Here is a 15,508-nt window from a genome sequence, read left to right on the forward strand (position 1 = left end):
ACTCATACTGTTACTAAGATCTCTTGGTACACATAGCTATACAAAATTTTACTAGTAAAATTAAATCCTCTAGCCATTTTAGTATATTTCCCAATTATGGGACTCCAAGAAAAATGACAAAGGAAATGGAATGAGAAAAAACACCTATGTAAGGGATAAAACATGGAGAAGCGAGGATTTGAACATCAAACCTTGTCTCGGCTAGAGACTAATCAATACAAGCTCAATCATATAATATGATAATGCTCTATCAATTGAGCTACTTCCCCATTGATTTGTTATCATGTAAAACTTCTTTTTATTATTAGATTAAGTATTAATTAACTTTACATCTCAAAACAATTTTAAAGGGACAAATTAAAATCACTTAGAAACAAATCAATTCATTAAACAATGCTAGCTGCTGGATATGCACAAATGTTGAAAGTTATGCAAGAAGCATGTACCATAACTTTGAGTAATAATGGAGCAAATAAGGATATCAAAGAACTAAGATGTTCTATTTCACAAAGAAGATATCAGATGCTCACGGCACCAAGTCTATATATGAAAAAGACATGACAATATTACTAGTAGTAAAATTAATTCCTCCAGGTGCATCCGTATCCTCTAGTTTTCTGGGGAAAATGTATCATTTACAAATGAAGTTTTCTATAACTATGTCACTTTTTTGCGTACACTATATCTTGGAAAGGCTTCTATGGATCCTTAAATGTCTTTGTTGAGCTAATAAAAAAATTAGGGGTTGCAGCATTACAGTCCCATATGTCGTTGTTGAGCTCGGAAGAAAATTAGGAGTTGCAGTATTATAGCCCCAGGAGGCCAGTGTTAAGGAATGTTACCAAGCAAAATTACAGTGTAAAAAATTACATGGAAAAGCGAGGATTCGAACCTCGAACCTTGTTTCAGCAAGAAACATTTGCAATAAAGCGCGAACAATGCAATAAATACTCTACCAATTGAGTTACTTCCCCAGTGATATATTGAATATATGTTTGTCTTATTAATCAACTTAACAAGTAACAATACTTTTGAAAAAAAATTATTCATTTAAACATAGACAAATAAAATAATCTGTTTTCAAACTGTCCTATGCATCAATCCAAATTGCAACCTATTCTCTACAAATTCGCAAAAATATTATGCAGAACGACACAGCTGTTGTATATTGTTAGACTTTCAGAACATGATGTACTGACATGGCTAAGTTATGACAAAAAAAAAATTCCTCATATACGATTCCCAGATTGTACCTTCATATCATATGTCAAGTATATTAGTTCTAACTGTAAAAAATTCTGCTTGTTTAATGGCAGCCATGAGGATTCAATTTTGCAGTGATTCCTGTATCAGCCGAGAAGACTGATGAGAATCTGCAAAAAATGTCCTGACACAGCAAGCCGCCTTCTGATAAAATGATCAATCCAATTGGTTCAGTTGTATATGCATTATCAACTTTGGTTTCTGTGGGCATTTGGGGATTCAAATTTGACACAAACAGTTCAGAAATGACTAGAATCGTGCTGCTGTATGATAATGCCGAGAGGAGCACCTGCTGTTGTTCAAACTCATACTGTTACTAAGATCTCTCGGTACAAATTGCTATACAAAATTTTACTAGTAATATAATAATAAAATAAAAATAATACATGGAGAAGCAAGGATTCAAACCTCAATCTGTGTCTCAGCGAGAGACCATTGAATCCATAATCCGAAAATGCTCTACCAATTGAGCTACTTCCCCAGTGATGTTTTGCATATATTTTTGTGTAGTTAATCAACTTAACAAGTAACAATATTTCTGAAAAAAAATAATTCATCTAAATATAGACAAAAAAATAATAATGTGTTTTGAAACTGTGTTACAGCAATCTAATCGCATCCCATCTGAGCACATGCTGTTCATCCCCAATTCTTTCCAGAAAGCTTCTCCAAACCCTTACAGACACCCTAGTGGGCAAGGATATGGACGACAAACTGTTCATAGCACCATCTTCCCCGGAAAACTCAAGAGCCGTTTTTTATTGCACCTGACATTGTTGGTCTTTCTGCTACCTGCTGGTTCTGTTATTACCACTTTGAGCTGTTCTAATTTCTAGCCAAGTATTAGAAGACATTTTTAGTAGTTTTCTGGTTGACTCTCATGATTTGCTATGAATATAGCTGTAGAGTGAAGCGATAAAGTACTCTATACTTTCATGCAAGTACACAACATTACCCACAAGTCACAAAACAAAATGTTCATTTGACATAATGCGAATATAAATATATTTGATTCATGTTAAATTCTACATTATAGGTTCTGAAACTGCCTTATGCACCACTATGGTTGCTACTTATTCTCTACAAATCTCATAATGTGGTGTAAACATATCTAAACTATTCTCATGCGGCAACTCTAGTGTTCATCGTGACTGGTCATCACTTCTGAATCCTTTCCAGAAAGCTCAACATCATCTCCAAACCCTTCTCATCTAGAATAAAAAGATTTCCATATCAAAAATTGACAATGTACTATACGGAGGATGAAGTATTCTATTAAAGAGTTGATAGTAATTGAAAAAATTACCAAGTCGTGGTATAGTGTGGCCCTTTGGATGATGTATAACAACAGGGTCGACAAAGTGTTCTATAAGTTCAACCCCGTATTGTTTTAGAAAATCTGTCTCTCCTGCAACACGTATTAATGTTTGTTAAATCAAGGAAAATAAATTATGTATTGGTAAGAGACAATATACATAATTTTTGCATTAATTTTAAATGTGCTCTCTACAACACATGGTACTCAGAACATATTTAAATTGTTTAAATTACTCATACAGTAGCATACACTACAACTTTATTTCATATTGTCATTGGCAATATACCATGTACAGGAAAACAATACAGAAAAAATACTGTCCCTTTAATAATTGCCTAAGCCTAAGGCTAGTACAAGTCTTATTGCAATCCATTTCTTCTTAATCTCCAGTAAATGTTGCAGAAATCATTCTTTCTAATAGTATGATATTCAGAAAAATCTAGGTTCATCGCTTGTTACTTGTTTATAAAACCGAACGTTACTTATTGCTTGTTTTTTGTAGGGTGTAGGAATGGCTTGACCGGTAAAGTAGATGGTCCCTCGAATCCATATCACTTATCGCTGAGTGGACAAAGAATATATTGTTTGAAACTTAATTAAAAAATGACAGAAACAAATACCTAAAAAGTGAACAGATGGACACTGAATTGGGGAGGAGTAAGTGTTATCAGCCACTGGTTTGTTCCTAAACTTTGCCCCACCAACTATTATCAAAAATTTAATTTTGGGAACTTTTGAAAGAGCTGCACCCTATACAAATCATTAGATATGACATTAGAAGTTTTTACTGTAAAACACTAGCACTACATGGAAAAGGCTGGGGGAAAGAAGACGTCGATAGATAAATTTTGCATACCTTAGCTTGCAGGCCAGGCAGTGCAGCTGACAATATTGATCCCTTCATAGTTCAGTTCAAAATCAGAGGTTCAGGTGTATGATTAATTAATAAACAGTTAAATACATTATCAATTTATGTACTACTTATGATGAATTCGAAAATCAAGTGTTTCTGGCTTGCAAGTGAAAACAATATTAACTTGTATGCTCAACTGTTTTTACATTGTACTTAAAATTGGATAATTACTAGCATCACTGCAACATAATTTAGAAGAAACTCTTTGTGCTTGAAAATCACGAAATTTTCATGTTTTGCATATACCAAACGGATAGTGGAAGATCAGGGAAAAGGAACAAGTAATTCTTGAGGTTTAAACAAAAATCAACAAGACTATACACTGTGGTATTATAAGCTGGAAATCTTGGTCCAACAAAGTGACAATGTATCAGAAAGCTCAATCTCATTCAAATAAAACATACATATGATTTCCAGCTGAACTAGGACAAGAAACTCGTAGGCAGCTCCATAATCTATGAAGAAACATGAACATACCAAGCCCATTTCCATAAAACAAATGTTGCTATTAGTTTTCCACCTTGTATTTACGAATTCTTAAACAAATCCAAATTCTGTTAAATTACCGGTTCTCCTAAAACATCAAGACGTTAGGAATTGAGCTTATCAGATTTTTTTCTATTACTGGGTCTGGGTGGGGATCTCGTCCCTTTTTTGGACCTACCATAGTACACATTTTTCAATTACGCATGGAGGAGCTCGTCCCATTTTTTGGGCCCACCGAAGTACAATATCAATATTTTTCAATTATTACTGAGAAACAACTAGACCTAAAATCTCAATATATTAAAAATCGGGTTTACCAAGATCATAATCTACGATCAACAAATTAAATTCAAGCGTACCTGTGAGAAACCAAGCAAGCCATCAAAGGGTCCATTCTTGATCATCAAATCTTCAATATAAGCAAGACACTCATCAAAATTATTGTACTCTGTAAACTCCTATCACATTACATCTTAAAAAATTAAAATTTCATTCAAACAAATCAATATACACATCTTTTTACATAAATGTTAACATTTCTATGAAATTACCCTACAAGAAAATGTTTAATAGACACCAGCCAATAAGAACTGATGTTAAAAATATTTTTGACATCAATGCATAACCATTGTCTATTCACGTTTTTCTTATAGTGTTATTCATAAAAAGATTACCTTGTTAAATTGAAACCACTCGAAATACGGAGGATCGAAAATCCCTTCAACCTCAGATTTGCCAGTGCATGGAAAAGGAGCATCTGGGAAAACTAAATCAAGCTGATCAAGAACAGAGTTAGGCCATTTTTGTAACTGAGTTCTGAGAATATGACCACTTGTTCTGAACCCATGAAGACATAGAAACCTGGGCTTTGTCTTCTCCTTTGTTTCACCTTCATTCACCATCTTTTTGTAACCTTTTGATGATGCTATAAATTTTGTGCAAGGAATGCAAGAATGCAGAGGATGGATATTTTTATGTTTCTCTATGGTTGCGGTTAGTATTTTGAAAACATGCAATGGTGATTTTAGGGTGTCTGTTTAGTTATTTTGCGGGAAGAAATTACATTTACATGACTAATAAGAGCCATAAAATCAACTATAATCTTATTTGATGTAACTAGACCTGTCAAATCATTCTTGTCACGTAGTTTTTTCGTATTTAGGGTACTTAAATGTTAAATACAAAATTTTAGGGTTCGTGTACTTTCTTTTATGTGTACTTTCGTTTCGGGTCATGTTTTCGTGTAAAATTGAATATATATATATATATAAAATTAAATAAATAAATAAATAAATAAACTAAATTTTCCTGTTATTTAACGTCGTATAAGTCTTGGCGTGTTCAAAATTGCTTGTACGAAAGGTATTCGTGAATTTCTGAAAGAATCACACCTCTTGCTAGGCCCAAATAACATCCACAAAGTCCAAATGAAAATATAAGTTTGAAAAGGAAAGGCCCAAAATAGTTTTATTTTGAAACCAGAGGCCCAAATAACTACTCCCCGCCTTTTGCCAGGCCCAAACAACAGTTATCTTTTTTTGAAAGAAAATTATGTTAAATATCTTATCTTATTACAAGCGAATGATATAAAATTATGTGGGTCGACTTTACATGAAGTTTGAAAAATCTCTTTTCAATATTTTCCAAACAATTATTATATTCTTTTTTTCCAAACAATTATTATATTCAAATTACTCTTAAATATACAATCAAATTTAAACAGTTCAATATTAAAAAATTACAAGAGTAATTATTTTTACGTGATATAATAAAGGGTGATGATGGTATTTTCTAAGATGTTGATACAGTTTAGATCACTTAAAATGTTTTTTATTTCATTTTTAATTTTAAGAAATTCTTAAATTCAGTGTGTTAAACGATGAATAAATAAATCATCTAATTATTTTTAATATATTATTTATTTTCCGGCATGATTCTATCGAGAGTCCGGGGTTTGTCCCTATATTTTTAATGAAAATTATTTTTTATTTGTAAAAAAAAAAGCCGCAACACTATAATAACTAGGAATACGAAGTTCGAAAAACAAAAAAGAAAAGCCTCTGTGACGATCCAATTGCTTGGCCTTCTCCGATGGCATCAAGTTCCCACCGCGGTGGCGCCGCCGCCTACAGATCCAGGTCTACTAATATTACAATTAAATCTCAATACTCAATTATTTAAATTCTATTTTAATTACACAATTTAATTACATAATAATTGTCAAATTAATCATATTTTGATTGTGTTATTGTAATCAGAGAAGGATTAACCACGAGATCAGGAACAAATACAGATGAAATTCAATTGCGTATCGATCCGATGCACTCGGATTTGGATGATCATATTTCCGGTCTTCATAGCCAAGTCAAAATGCTTAGAAATGTATGTAGAATTGTATAATTGTGTATACTATGTGCTGTGAAATTGAGATTTTAGGTGTTTGTTAAATTACGGTTTTTATTGTGTTTTAGCGATTGTCTGTGTGTTTACGATATGCTAATGGTTTAGGTTAACTCTGTTTTGCATTTTATCGGGTCGGTATATATTGTGTTGTTAAATTAAAACCCTAGCTGTTTGCTAAAGTACGGTTTTATTGTATATGAGCAATTGCCTGTGTGTTTACGATATGATAATGGTTTAGGTTAAGCGTTTTGCGGTTTTTTATGATTTTTGTTTTTGTTGTTTAATTCGATTGTTTAGTTTATTAACCTTGTGATTTTAAGAATTTAGTTTGTGATTGTGTGTTTGTTGTAGTTAGTTGTGAATAGACGACTTAGAAAAAGGCAAGAATTGATTTCCTTCAGTCTGAGGGTTTAGTGTATGTTTGGGTGCGTGTGTGTTAGTTTTACCAGTGTGTTGAAGTTGTATCGACTTATTAGGTAAGTTTGTAGTAAGAGGGCGGTTTAAAATAAAGTACGGTTTGAGGTAACCCTAGTTGTTTGTTAAAGTACGGTTTTGTTGTATTTTAGCAATTGCATGTGTGTTTTAGGTTAACTCTGCCTAGCGTTTTAAGGATTTTGTGATTTTTTTTATTGCTTAATTCGATTGGGAGTTTAGTACTTTGTGACTTCAGAATTTAGTTTGTGGCTGTGTTTGTTATAGTTAGTTGTGAATAGACGGCTCGAGAAAAGGCTAGAATTTCCTTTGGTTTGAGGGTTTTTTGTGCATATGTTAGACAAGTTTGTAGTAAGAGGGCGGTTTAATGTTGCACACAATGTATGAGTTGATTAAAGCGTGGTTATAGGTAACTACATGTTTTGTTGTTATTCTTCACGTATTATATTTAGCTTGACTAGAAGTTGTTTAAAGTTGTTTGACAACAGCCTACTCGCTGCAGTTGGCCATTTGAGAATTACATTATATTTCTGTATAAGCCAACTAATAGTGACACGTTTTACAAGCTTCTTAAACACACAACTTCGCTAAATATAAATATAATAAAACTATGCAATTAACACAACTTAGTTTGAGATATTTACCTAATCATCTTAAAACCGTAGTAACCTCTGATTGTGTAGTTGCTTGAAGTTTATAGATATGTGAAACACATTTATGTTACGGTTCTCATCCCACTGATATATGGATATGACATATTTGAGTTTTTTCATAACACACAAAATGAGTGATTAATGTGGTCTAGTATACAGGAATCTTTCCTGTGATTGTATACACGAAGCCTAGAGTGATCTAAAAAAAATGAGAGATCAAAGGTTGTTAGTAAATTTGACTCTTGTAGTGGGATTATTTGTTGCTTAGTTATAGATTTAAGAAAAACTTTGGATTTATAATGGTCTTAGAGTAAAATATCGTCCTCCCATTTGTACTTTAGCTTAACTACTGGTGTGACATGCTATACACAAGGGATTGAATGTATAATATATGTAATGGAATTATGTTATTAGTGGATATATTGCTGAAATCAGATTTTTTTGGGTAAACTATCTCACAGTTGTGGCAGAAGCAGGCACCAAATTATGGAACTAGGGAATACTTATAGGGAAAAAAAGGGTTTGTTGATGCCTTATACTTAGATAGTTGAATTCCCTTAATTGCTTAAATAAAGGTTATGGGAAAAAAATGATTTATTTATTAATCCGGTGAAAGTTCGTATGCTGCCCCCCACCCCTCAAGAAAAACGCCAACTAAAAATTAGTTATATGTGTAAACTAAATGCTGTTCACTAATCACTACCCTTGCGAGTTCACTACCTTTATTTATTACTTTCCCAGGTGATCATTATTATATCATCTTACTATATTTGTCTTGTGATAACTTTTTGACTGTAGCATTTACTGCATCAATTAATCTTTTTACAAGACTTTCACTGAATTCATTTTTGGTGCATGTTTGGCTTTTTAGGTAGCTCAAGAGATTGAATCTGAAGCGAAATATCAGAATGATGCTATCACTCAGCTGGTATGCCATTAACTCTCTGCACGTCATATATTTTCTGTTTTTGTGATAAGCTTGGGTGAAACAATCTAAGATGTCAAATCAAATATTGTTTATTCTTTCACCAGTATGGTTTACTATTGGCCTCTGTTCTTTAAGGGGGAAAAGTGCTCAAAATAATTGCCCGTGTAGAAAATTCAGTGAAAAAATGTGTACCATGGCTTAAGGGCTGCAATTTCTCTTAATATATCAAGTGGCCTACCCTGATTTAATAAAAGAGTTAATCATTAGTGTACTTGAGTGCTACACTTTGGATGCAAGTGGATATAATTTAACTGTTATAATACATCTTATGAAACTGTGTAAAAGTTGTGATTGCTATTGACATTCTGAGGACATAGCTGTAGCCTGTATGTATGCTACTATACATTCCGAGGACATAGCTGTAGCCTGTATGTATGGTACTATGGTGTGAAAGGATTAGGAAATAAAGAAGTACACATGAAGAATACATTAAGTGGTGTGTTGTTCTTTTCAGCTTAATGCTTACCTTGCATTTGAAGTGCTGGTGGTGTTATAAGTGAATCCCTCTTTTAATTCATGTACCATAAAATGATATCTTGCCTTGAAGTTTGTTATTATAATTTTAGTTTCATGATCTCTGCCGGAAGGTAAAATCCTGTGGTCTTACAGGTGAGTACAGAGAAAAAATGCAAGGGATGTAGGTTTGGTTTTGTGTAGGAAGGAACATGATTAGATGCGAGTTCTTGGACTTCAACTTTTTGACTTAATAAGTAGTTATCTATAGGTAGTAACATTGTTGAAAGATTAGATTGTGTTGGGCAATTTGAGCAATATATATCCTTTTCTTACCTGGATATATATAGATGATTATCTCATGTAATTGTTATTTTGTTTTTTTCTTTTGTGTCTTCTGACCCTACTAATAATTATCCCTTAGTCTACAACACCTTACATTGTAATGCTGTACTGGATCTTGTTAATATAATTATTTCTACCTTTATCAATTTTTTTTTCTTGACAGCAAATGATGTTGATAAAAGCTCAAGCAGGGGTGAAGAACAATGTGAGGAAGTTAAACAAGAGTATTATCCATCAAGGGAACAGTCATGTCATGCATGTAGTTCTTTTTGCACTAGTTCTGTTTTTCATTGTATACTTGCTGTCCAAAATGTCACATAGATGAATGCTTGCAGCTGTCTAGAACTGGTGCTCCAACAAACTTATTTGTACTTGTTATAATGCGTAAAACAGAAAGAAGACACTTGCTGTCTAGTTTTTTATTTGTTTGCTAATGCCTGCGTGCTCTAACCATCCCTTCGGATAGAATGCCATGACACTGCTTCCACGGTACTTGAAGAGCATGTTCGTTAGCCTCTTTCATCAACCTCCATCGATCTTTCAGGAATAAACAAAATGCTAAACTCTCGCCTTTCCCATTGATCCTAAATCATGTCTCATCACAACTGCCTTCTCAAAACAGCAAGGCCCATCTCCCTTGTCAAAACCTTTAAATTTAAACTCTCCTTAGTTGGCTAACATGAGCTGCTGAATCATCCATGCCCCTGTTTTGATCCCAAGTTCTCCCCCATGAAACAAAACCCATCTACCTGGTTTTACGCACTTATTTTTCATCGTCCATCGGATAAATGGTATCGCTGCACACGATCCATGTCATAGATTTAAGTAATTATAACAAGTACTCGAAACATAAGTTAGGCCATTCAGTAGTGTAGCATTGTTGGGAAGGCTTTCTTGGCATGCTAATGCATACGAATTCTTCGTTCCCTCGCTCATATCTCGTCCCCTGATGCACAACAGCCTGCCTTTAGACACTTCTTATGGAAAATAAAGATACTCAGCTTCATTTTCTTCACAAGTATCGTCCAGTCATGGCAGAGTCAGAAAATCGGAGATCTTTGAGGGGTATGAAAGTGACCGACTCACAGAGCTTTGCAACCATAGTTTCGATGCATTGTAATGATCAAAGTGGCTGGTGCCGCTGCCATTTTTAGTCGAAATGTAAGAAGATGACAATAGATAAACCCTTACCGCCTGAGCCTTTGTATATTTTCTTCTGGAGGATTCTAATAATTAAACCTTGACAAATGTATGTTATTTTAGAGTTTAATAATAGAGTGGTAGATTATTTTCAAAATAAATAATAATAGAGTGGTAGAGGGAAACTATGAGATTATGTGCATATCAGATCCACAATTGATGCTCCCTTCATTCGATCAATGTGCTTGCAACAATGAAGTGGACAGTATCAGAATTTTAATGTAGCGCTATAAAAAAAAGAGATTAATTACACGAACCTCCGCCGCGGTGGTCCTTATTACAGGCGAGTAAGACTTGCGCCTAAGACCCCCGACACTCAAGTGTCCCAAAATTTCAACTTTTTTAAGTAAATACTAGATGAATTTACATGATTTATATATGTTAGGACTTCATAAACTGATTTTGATTAGGGTCTCTCAAATCTCAGGACCGGTCGTGAATCTCTAGATACATTCCGGCAACATGCTGCGGTGTTTGAAATATAACTATGATAGAGGTATTGTGTATTTTTTTGTACTATAAATTGCTTTGATTTTGGTATTATTCGTTTGATTGATTATTTTTGAATATGAAGCGCGGAATAAGCGGTCAAACAAACGTTGACATGCAAAATTTTTAATTTTAGAAAATTAGTATTTAATTTTACAAAATTATAATCTTAATTAAAAATACAATATTTCTTTAAGAACATTCGATATTTAGATTTTTCATACTTTATTATTTTCATAATTTTAGTATTAGACATATTAATTATATTTCAAGTATTTAATACATATTTATTCGTTTTGTTTTGTTTTTTACCGCTTAAAAAATAACTTTAAACCGATTAAATTCTAAAAGGTCTCCCTCAAGATTTACGCCCAAAAAATGTGGAGAAGCGAGGAATCGAACCTTGTTTCTGCAAGAAACATAGAAAACTATATTTGATCAATTTCTAGAATGCTCTACCAATTGAGCTACTTCCCCGTTGGTTTTTTATACATAAGTATTTCTTATTTTATCCTTGACTCGCTAAATATTTGTACAAATCGATCCAATTAAATATAGGAAGGTAAAAATATGCTTAAAATCGTATTAAAACATCTGTTTCAAAACTATGTATAGCAATGCACCAACACAATTGCTACTTATTCTCCACAAATCTCATAGATATTGACGTTTCCATATGTAACTAATGATAATGCTTCAAATAATTCTGTAAACCTGCTTATTTTACAAATGCAAACTTCTTTAGTTCTCCAGATGTAAAATCATGTTTTACTTGGACTAAAATGCAACTGAAAGATTTTTCGTTACATGGCAATTATCGTGTGCAAACACGAGCCATCTCCAGTGCCAATAATGACATAAAACTGGGTCTGAAAACATGCATTTCATTTGAAATAATAGCTTTCAAATCACATGATTTGAGGTACATGATGATCAATAAATTGAACATATATAAGACAATGGTTACTAAATTGAAAGCATAACCAATCAACTTATTAGTAGTGTCACTGTGTAAGTGCACTTTCAACATGGGCAAAGGTAAGTTTGGAGTCTGAAATCCGAAATCTATCTACAAATTATGTGCATTAACATTAGCCCACGTGTATTTCACTGTAGGACAATAAATTCTACTTTACAGACCAGCTGCAAGCGGGAATCACAAGTTGGCATCGGCATTCCAATGTGTAGACACAAAGCTACTTATTTTCAGACGTGTATAGTTGAGAAGGTCGATACTGATCCCCATTTAAAAAACCGGAGATAATGATTGTGAGGTGAGGTGAGGTGGGTCAGTCGGTGTATTAGAATCAGAATGCTTTGCAAAGATTGTTAGAAGTTACGTTAGACGAACACTGCTCCCGTATAGGACTAGTGGGACCACACAACCTGCTCCTCTTTGGTTCAGAGATAGTCACACGTGAGATTGCTACGGCAAGTGCATCTACAAAACCGCATTCATCCTTCTCTGTGCTTTCCTGGCTTGAGCTACCGGAAGATGAATCTCGATTTAAATTATCATCCGCACAATTGTTGTCTCTTATCTTTCCATTTAAATCTGGAGTAACTTTAGTTACTGGTAGCTGGTGAGATCCTGATTGATTCTTTGTTTTTGACTTGATTGATAACGTCCTCAAGGTGCGCTCAGTGTAAAACAAAATCCAAGGATGTGCTGAAAAAAAAATAGCAGGAAAAATTAGAGGCATATATATAACAGGTAGAAGTTACACAAGACACCATCTTAGAAAAATATGCAAACAAGTATTTAATGCTTGAAAATAACATAACATGACACAGAAGTACATATCAATATGATGCAGTCAAAAAAATGCGGTATAACAAAATGCTTACTTAAAACTTCATCGGCTGTAATTCTTGCAGAAGCATCCCTTGTAAGTATCCGCTCAAGCAAATCTCGTGCAGGTTTCGATACATGTTCCCATATTCCTGCTTGGAAATCAAGCTTTACAGTCTTGATCGCCTCAAAGACATCTTTTAGCGAATCTCCTTTAAATGGAAGAACTCCAGCCAGCAAAGCATATAAAAGGACTCCAGCACTCCAGACATCCACTTTCTCGGAGTAATTCCCTAACAATACTTCCGGGGCAACATAAGCCGGACTTCCAGCCAATCCGTTTAAACTTTGATCTGTAGCAAATATTACAAAGATTAAGGAAATGAAAATAAGAAGTAAAACCCATAATAACAAGAGATGCGATGGTATTATACTTTAAAGACAGGGAAAAAAAGAAATTTAAAATCTTTCGATATTTTCATCCTATATTCTTTTCCTCGAATGGGATTTTACATTTAAAGGAATATTAGGCCTGGCAGATTTAATGATGGAAATAATTAGTAAAAGGCCGAGCATAAGGAATGTACCATATTAGTAATGACAAACAAGCAGGTAAATGTTAAAATATGACAGTAAAGTAAGACACCTTAAATCCTTATTATTTTTACCATATAAAGTATCAGAAACAGAATTACATGAAAATAAAACGTTGAAGCTTACCACTTGTGATCCTCATGGCCAGACCAAAATCCGCAAGCTTCATCTTACCAGAGTTCGTTAGCAAGATATTTTCCGGCTTTATATCCCTATGAACAACTCCCATCTCATGACAATACTTTATCACCACCATCAAATCCTTAAAAATATTAGCTGCTTGATGTTCTGAATACCTTCCCTGTTTTTTCATCTGATCAATCAGCCTTCCGCCTGAACACAACTCCATCACAAGATGAAAACTTTCCGAATCCTCATACACTGCTTTCAACGTAACAACACCCGAATGCCCTGACAAATGCTGCATTATCTCCACCTCACGATGCACAGTCTCCTCCCCTTTAACCAACGTCTTACACGCAAAATCCTCTTCCGTAACCTTACTCCTACACAACCACACCGACCCAAACTTCCCTTTCCCAATCGTAGCACCCGTGATATAATCATCCTCAATCTTATTCTTCCTCCCCATTTGCGTTGCCGCGTCAATACACCCAATCTTCCTCTTAATCCCCCTTCCTAACAAACCAGACGACGACGATGTCGCACAAGCTGGAGCCGTAGCAGCAATCCTCCCCACCAGCCTAACTCTAGATGACTCAACTGTCTCGACATTCTCAACATCTTCTTTACACCTCTTTTTTAACCTAGCATAATCTTCCAACGAATAATGACACCTTAAATTAGACTTCACTTTTTCCGAATCACTTGTTAATCCCTCATTCGGACACAAAAAATCACTCCCTTTCCTCTTCTGCCTCATTGATCCCTCTCTCCCCTTCTCTCTCCTCTTTCCTCTCTCTCTCTTCCCCCTTATCTCTCTATCTCGTCTCTCCCCCCCTATCTCTCTATCTCGTCTCTCTCTCTCTCTCTTTATCTCTCTATCTCGTCTCTCTCTCTCCTTTTCTCTCTCTCTATAATTCAAATAAATCCTGCAATTAACAACAAAACAAGACAAAAAACAAGCTAACAAGATCAATTACACAATCAAAACACATCAAACACCAAAATAAACAAGATCAAACCACACAAACAATTCAATTGAATCATCAACCAATCAAAAACCCCAAATTAACATAATACACACATATCTATAACTATAGATACGAACCTTAACAGCGCAGCAATGTCGATGGCGGTGCAGAGACGTGTACATAATACAGATAGATACAGATATGTATGTATATGTGTATACGAATCGCAGTGATGAATTGAAACAAACCCTAGAAATCTCGATTTGTGAAAAGAGAAGAAAAGAAACGAGAGTATTTATACTTTATTTTCCCCTCACTCTGCTTTCCTTTTTTTCCGGCAAAAAATACTTTATTTAATAAAAATATAGATTTTTACTTTCATGAAAATGGTATATAATTTAATTTTTAATTGAGTATTTGATTTTTTTGCTAAATAGGTAATATTTTTATGTTTTTGAATGATTAAACTTTTATGTTTTACAAATAGATATTTTAACAAATTTATCTGGTAACGAATCGAACTTAGATCACAGTGACACTTGAGACTATATTATCGAATTCGAGTTAATTTTCGCTTAAGCGTATTTCACTAAATTTTTGTTACTGCTCAGTTAATCAAGACTATTGTGTAATGTTATACGCATGATAACAAATATTGTATTGTATCTTGAAAATGTATTTTAATTTCGGGAAAAAAGGATACCTTAGTTCTTATACTTGGATTAGAATACTTGTAACTGAATAAAATGAATTGCACTCGGAAAGAAATTAAACTACTTGGTGGCCAAGTTAAAAATAGAATTAAATTAAAATTAAAATATATTAGTTAAAATTAAAATATATTAGCATACTTCATTCTCAGATACGTGTACAAGTACATTACAAACATGTCAAGGACTTGTGTAATTTGACAGCTCCTTTAAATTTTTATTTTTTTTTTAATTTTGGATGTGCAATTTTAAATAAAATAAAATAGTATTCTCACACGTGATAATATAGTGAGTATCATAATTACCTAATTAGAGATGTAAAAAAACCCCATCGGCCCACACTTCCTAAAAAATATAAGGTCCGTTTAAGGTCTG

At 33.8% G+C, this 15,508-nt stretch overlaps 3 protein-coding genes across 4 annotated transcripts; 1 reads left to right on the forward strand and 2 right to left on the reverse strand.

Annotated features, from left to right (window-relative positions):
* Positions 1-2,035: 2,035 nt before the first annotated feature.
* Positions 2,036-5,026, reverse strand: LOC141693044 (uncharacterized). Of its 2 annotated transcripts, XM_074498030.1 has the most exons (6): positions 4,655-5,026; positions 4,340-4,438; positions 3,438-3,479; positions 3,202-3,331; positions 2,570-2,671; positions 2,050-2,474 (listed from the first exon to the last, which is right to left on the reverse strand). In XM_074498030.1, exons 1-6 carry the CDS (start codon positions 4,880-4,882, stop codon positions 2,422-2,424), a joined length of 654 nt encoding a protein of 217 aa, XP_074354131.1. In that variant the 5' UTR covers positions 4,883-5,026; the 3' UTR covers positions 2,050-2,421. The 2 variants fall into 2 exon arrangements, 1 of the variants encoding a protein (XP_074354131.1); XR_012562997.1 differs by lacking the exon at positions 3,202-3,331 and having other exon boundaries at positions 2,036-2,474.
* Positions 5,027-5,979: 953 nt separating this feature from the next.
* Positions 5,980-9,688, forward strand: LOC141693734 (bet1-like protein At4g14600). Its single transcript, XM_074498896.1, has 4 exons — positions 5,980-6,118; positions 6,239-6,362; positions 8,340-8,396; positions 9,418-9,688. The coding sequence occupies exons 1-4, from the start codon at positions 6,072-6,074 to the stop codon at positions 9,577-9,579; spliced, it is 390 nt and encodes a 129-aa protein (XP_074354997.1). The 5' UTR covers positions 5,980-6,071; the 3' UTR covers positions 9,580-9,688.
* Positions 9,689-11,807: 2,119 nt separating this feature from the next.
* Positions 11,808-14,734, reverse strand: LOC141692997 (serine/threonine-protein kinase PEPKR2). Its single transcript, XM_074497975.1, has 4 exons — positions 14,561-14,734; positions 13,456-14,381; positions 12,792-13,088; positions 11,808-12,612 (listed from the first exon to the last, which is right to left on the reverse strand). The coding sequence occupies exons 2-4, from the start codon at positions 14,210-14,212 to the stop codon at positions 12,251-12,253; spliced, it is 1,416 nt and encodes a 471-aa protein (XP_074354076.1). The 5' UTR covers positions 14,213-14,381; positions 14,561-14,734; the 3' UTR covers positions 11,808-12,250.
* Positions 14,735-15,508: the final 774 nt, after the last annotated feature.

The sequence above is a fragment of the Apium graveolens genome, chromosome 10, assembly GCF_009905375.1.
Source record: "Apium graveolens cultivar Ventura chromosome 10, ASM990537v1, whole genome shotgun sequence".
NCBI lineage: Eukaryota > Viridiplantae > Streptophyta > Magnoliopsida > Apiales > Apiaceae > Apium > Apium graveolens.

Coding starts and splice junctions, on each gene's coding strand:
- LOC141693044 (XM_074498030.1), bottom strand. CDS start 4,882: ATGGTGAATGAAGGTGAAACAAAGGAGAAGACAAAGCCCAGGTTTCTA. Junction 2,672..3,201: donor TCCATCTGTTCACTTTTTAG/GTATTTGTTTCT, acceptor TACGTGTTGCAG/GAGAGACAGATTTTCTAAAA. Junction 2,475..2,569: donor CCACACTATACCACGACTTG/GTAATTTTTTCA, acceptor TTTTTATTCTAG/ATGAGAAGGGTTTGGAGATG.
- LOC141693734 (XM_074498896.1), top strand. CDS start 6,072: ATGGCATCAAGTTCCCACCGCGGTGGCGCCGCCGCCTACAGATCCAG. Junction 6,119..6,238: donor GCCGCCGCCTACAGATCCAG/GTCTACTAATAT, acceptor TATTGTAATCAG/AGAAGGATTAACCACGAGAT. Junction 6,363..8,339: donor AAGTCAAAATGCTTAGAAAT/GTATGTAGAATT, acceptor TTGGCTTTTTAG/GTAGCTCAAGAGATTGAATC.
- LOC141692997 (XM_074497975.1), bottom strand. CDS start 14,212: ATGAGGCAGAAGAGGAAAGGGAGTGATTTTTTGTGTCCGAATGAGGGA. Junction 13,089..13,455: donor GGCCATGAGGATCACAAGTG/GTAAGCTTCAAC, acceptor TATTTGCTACAG/ATCAAAGTTTAAACGGATTG. Junction 12,613..12,791: donor TACAGCCGATGAAGTTTTAA/GTAAGCATTTTG, acceptor TTTTTTTTTCAG/CACATCCTTGGATTTTGTTT.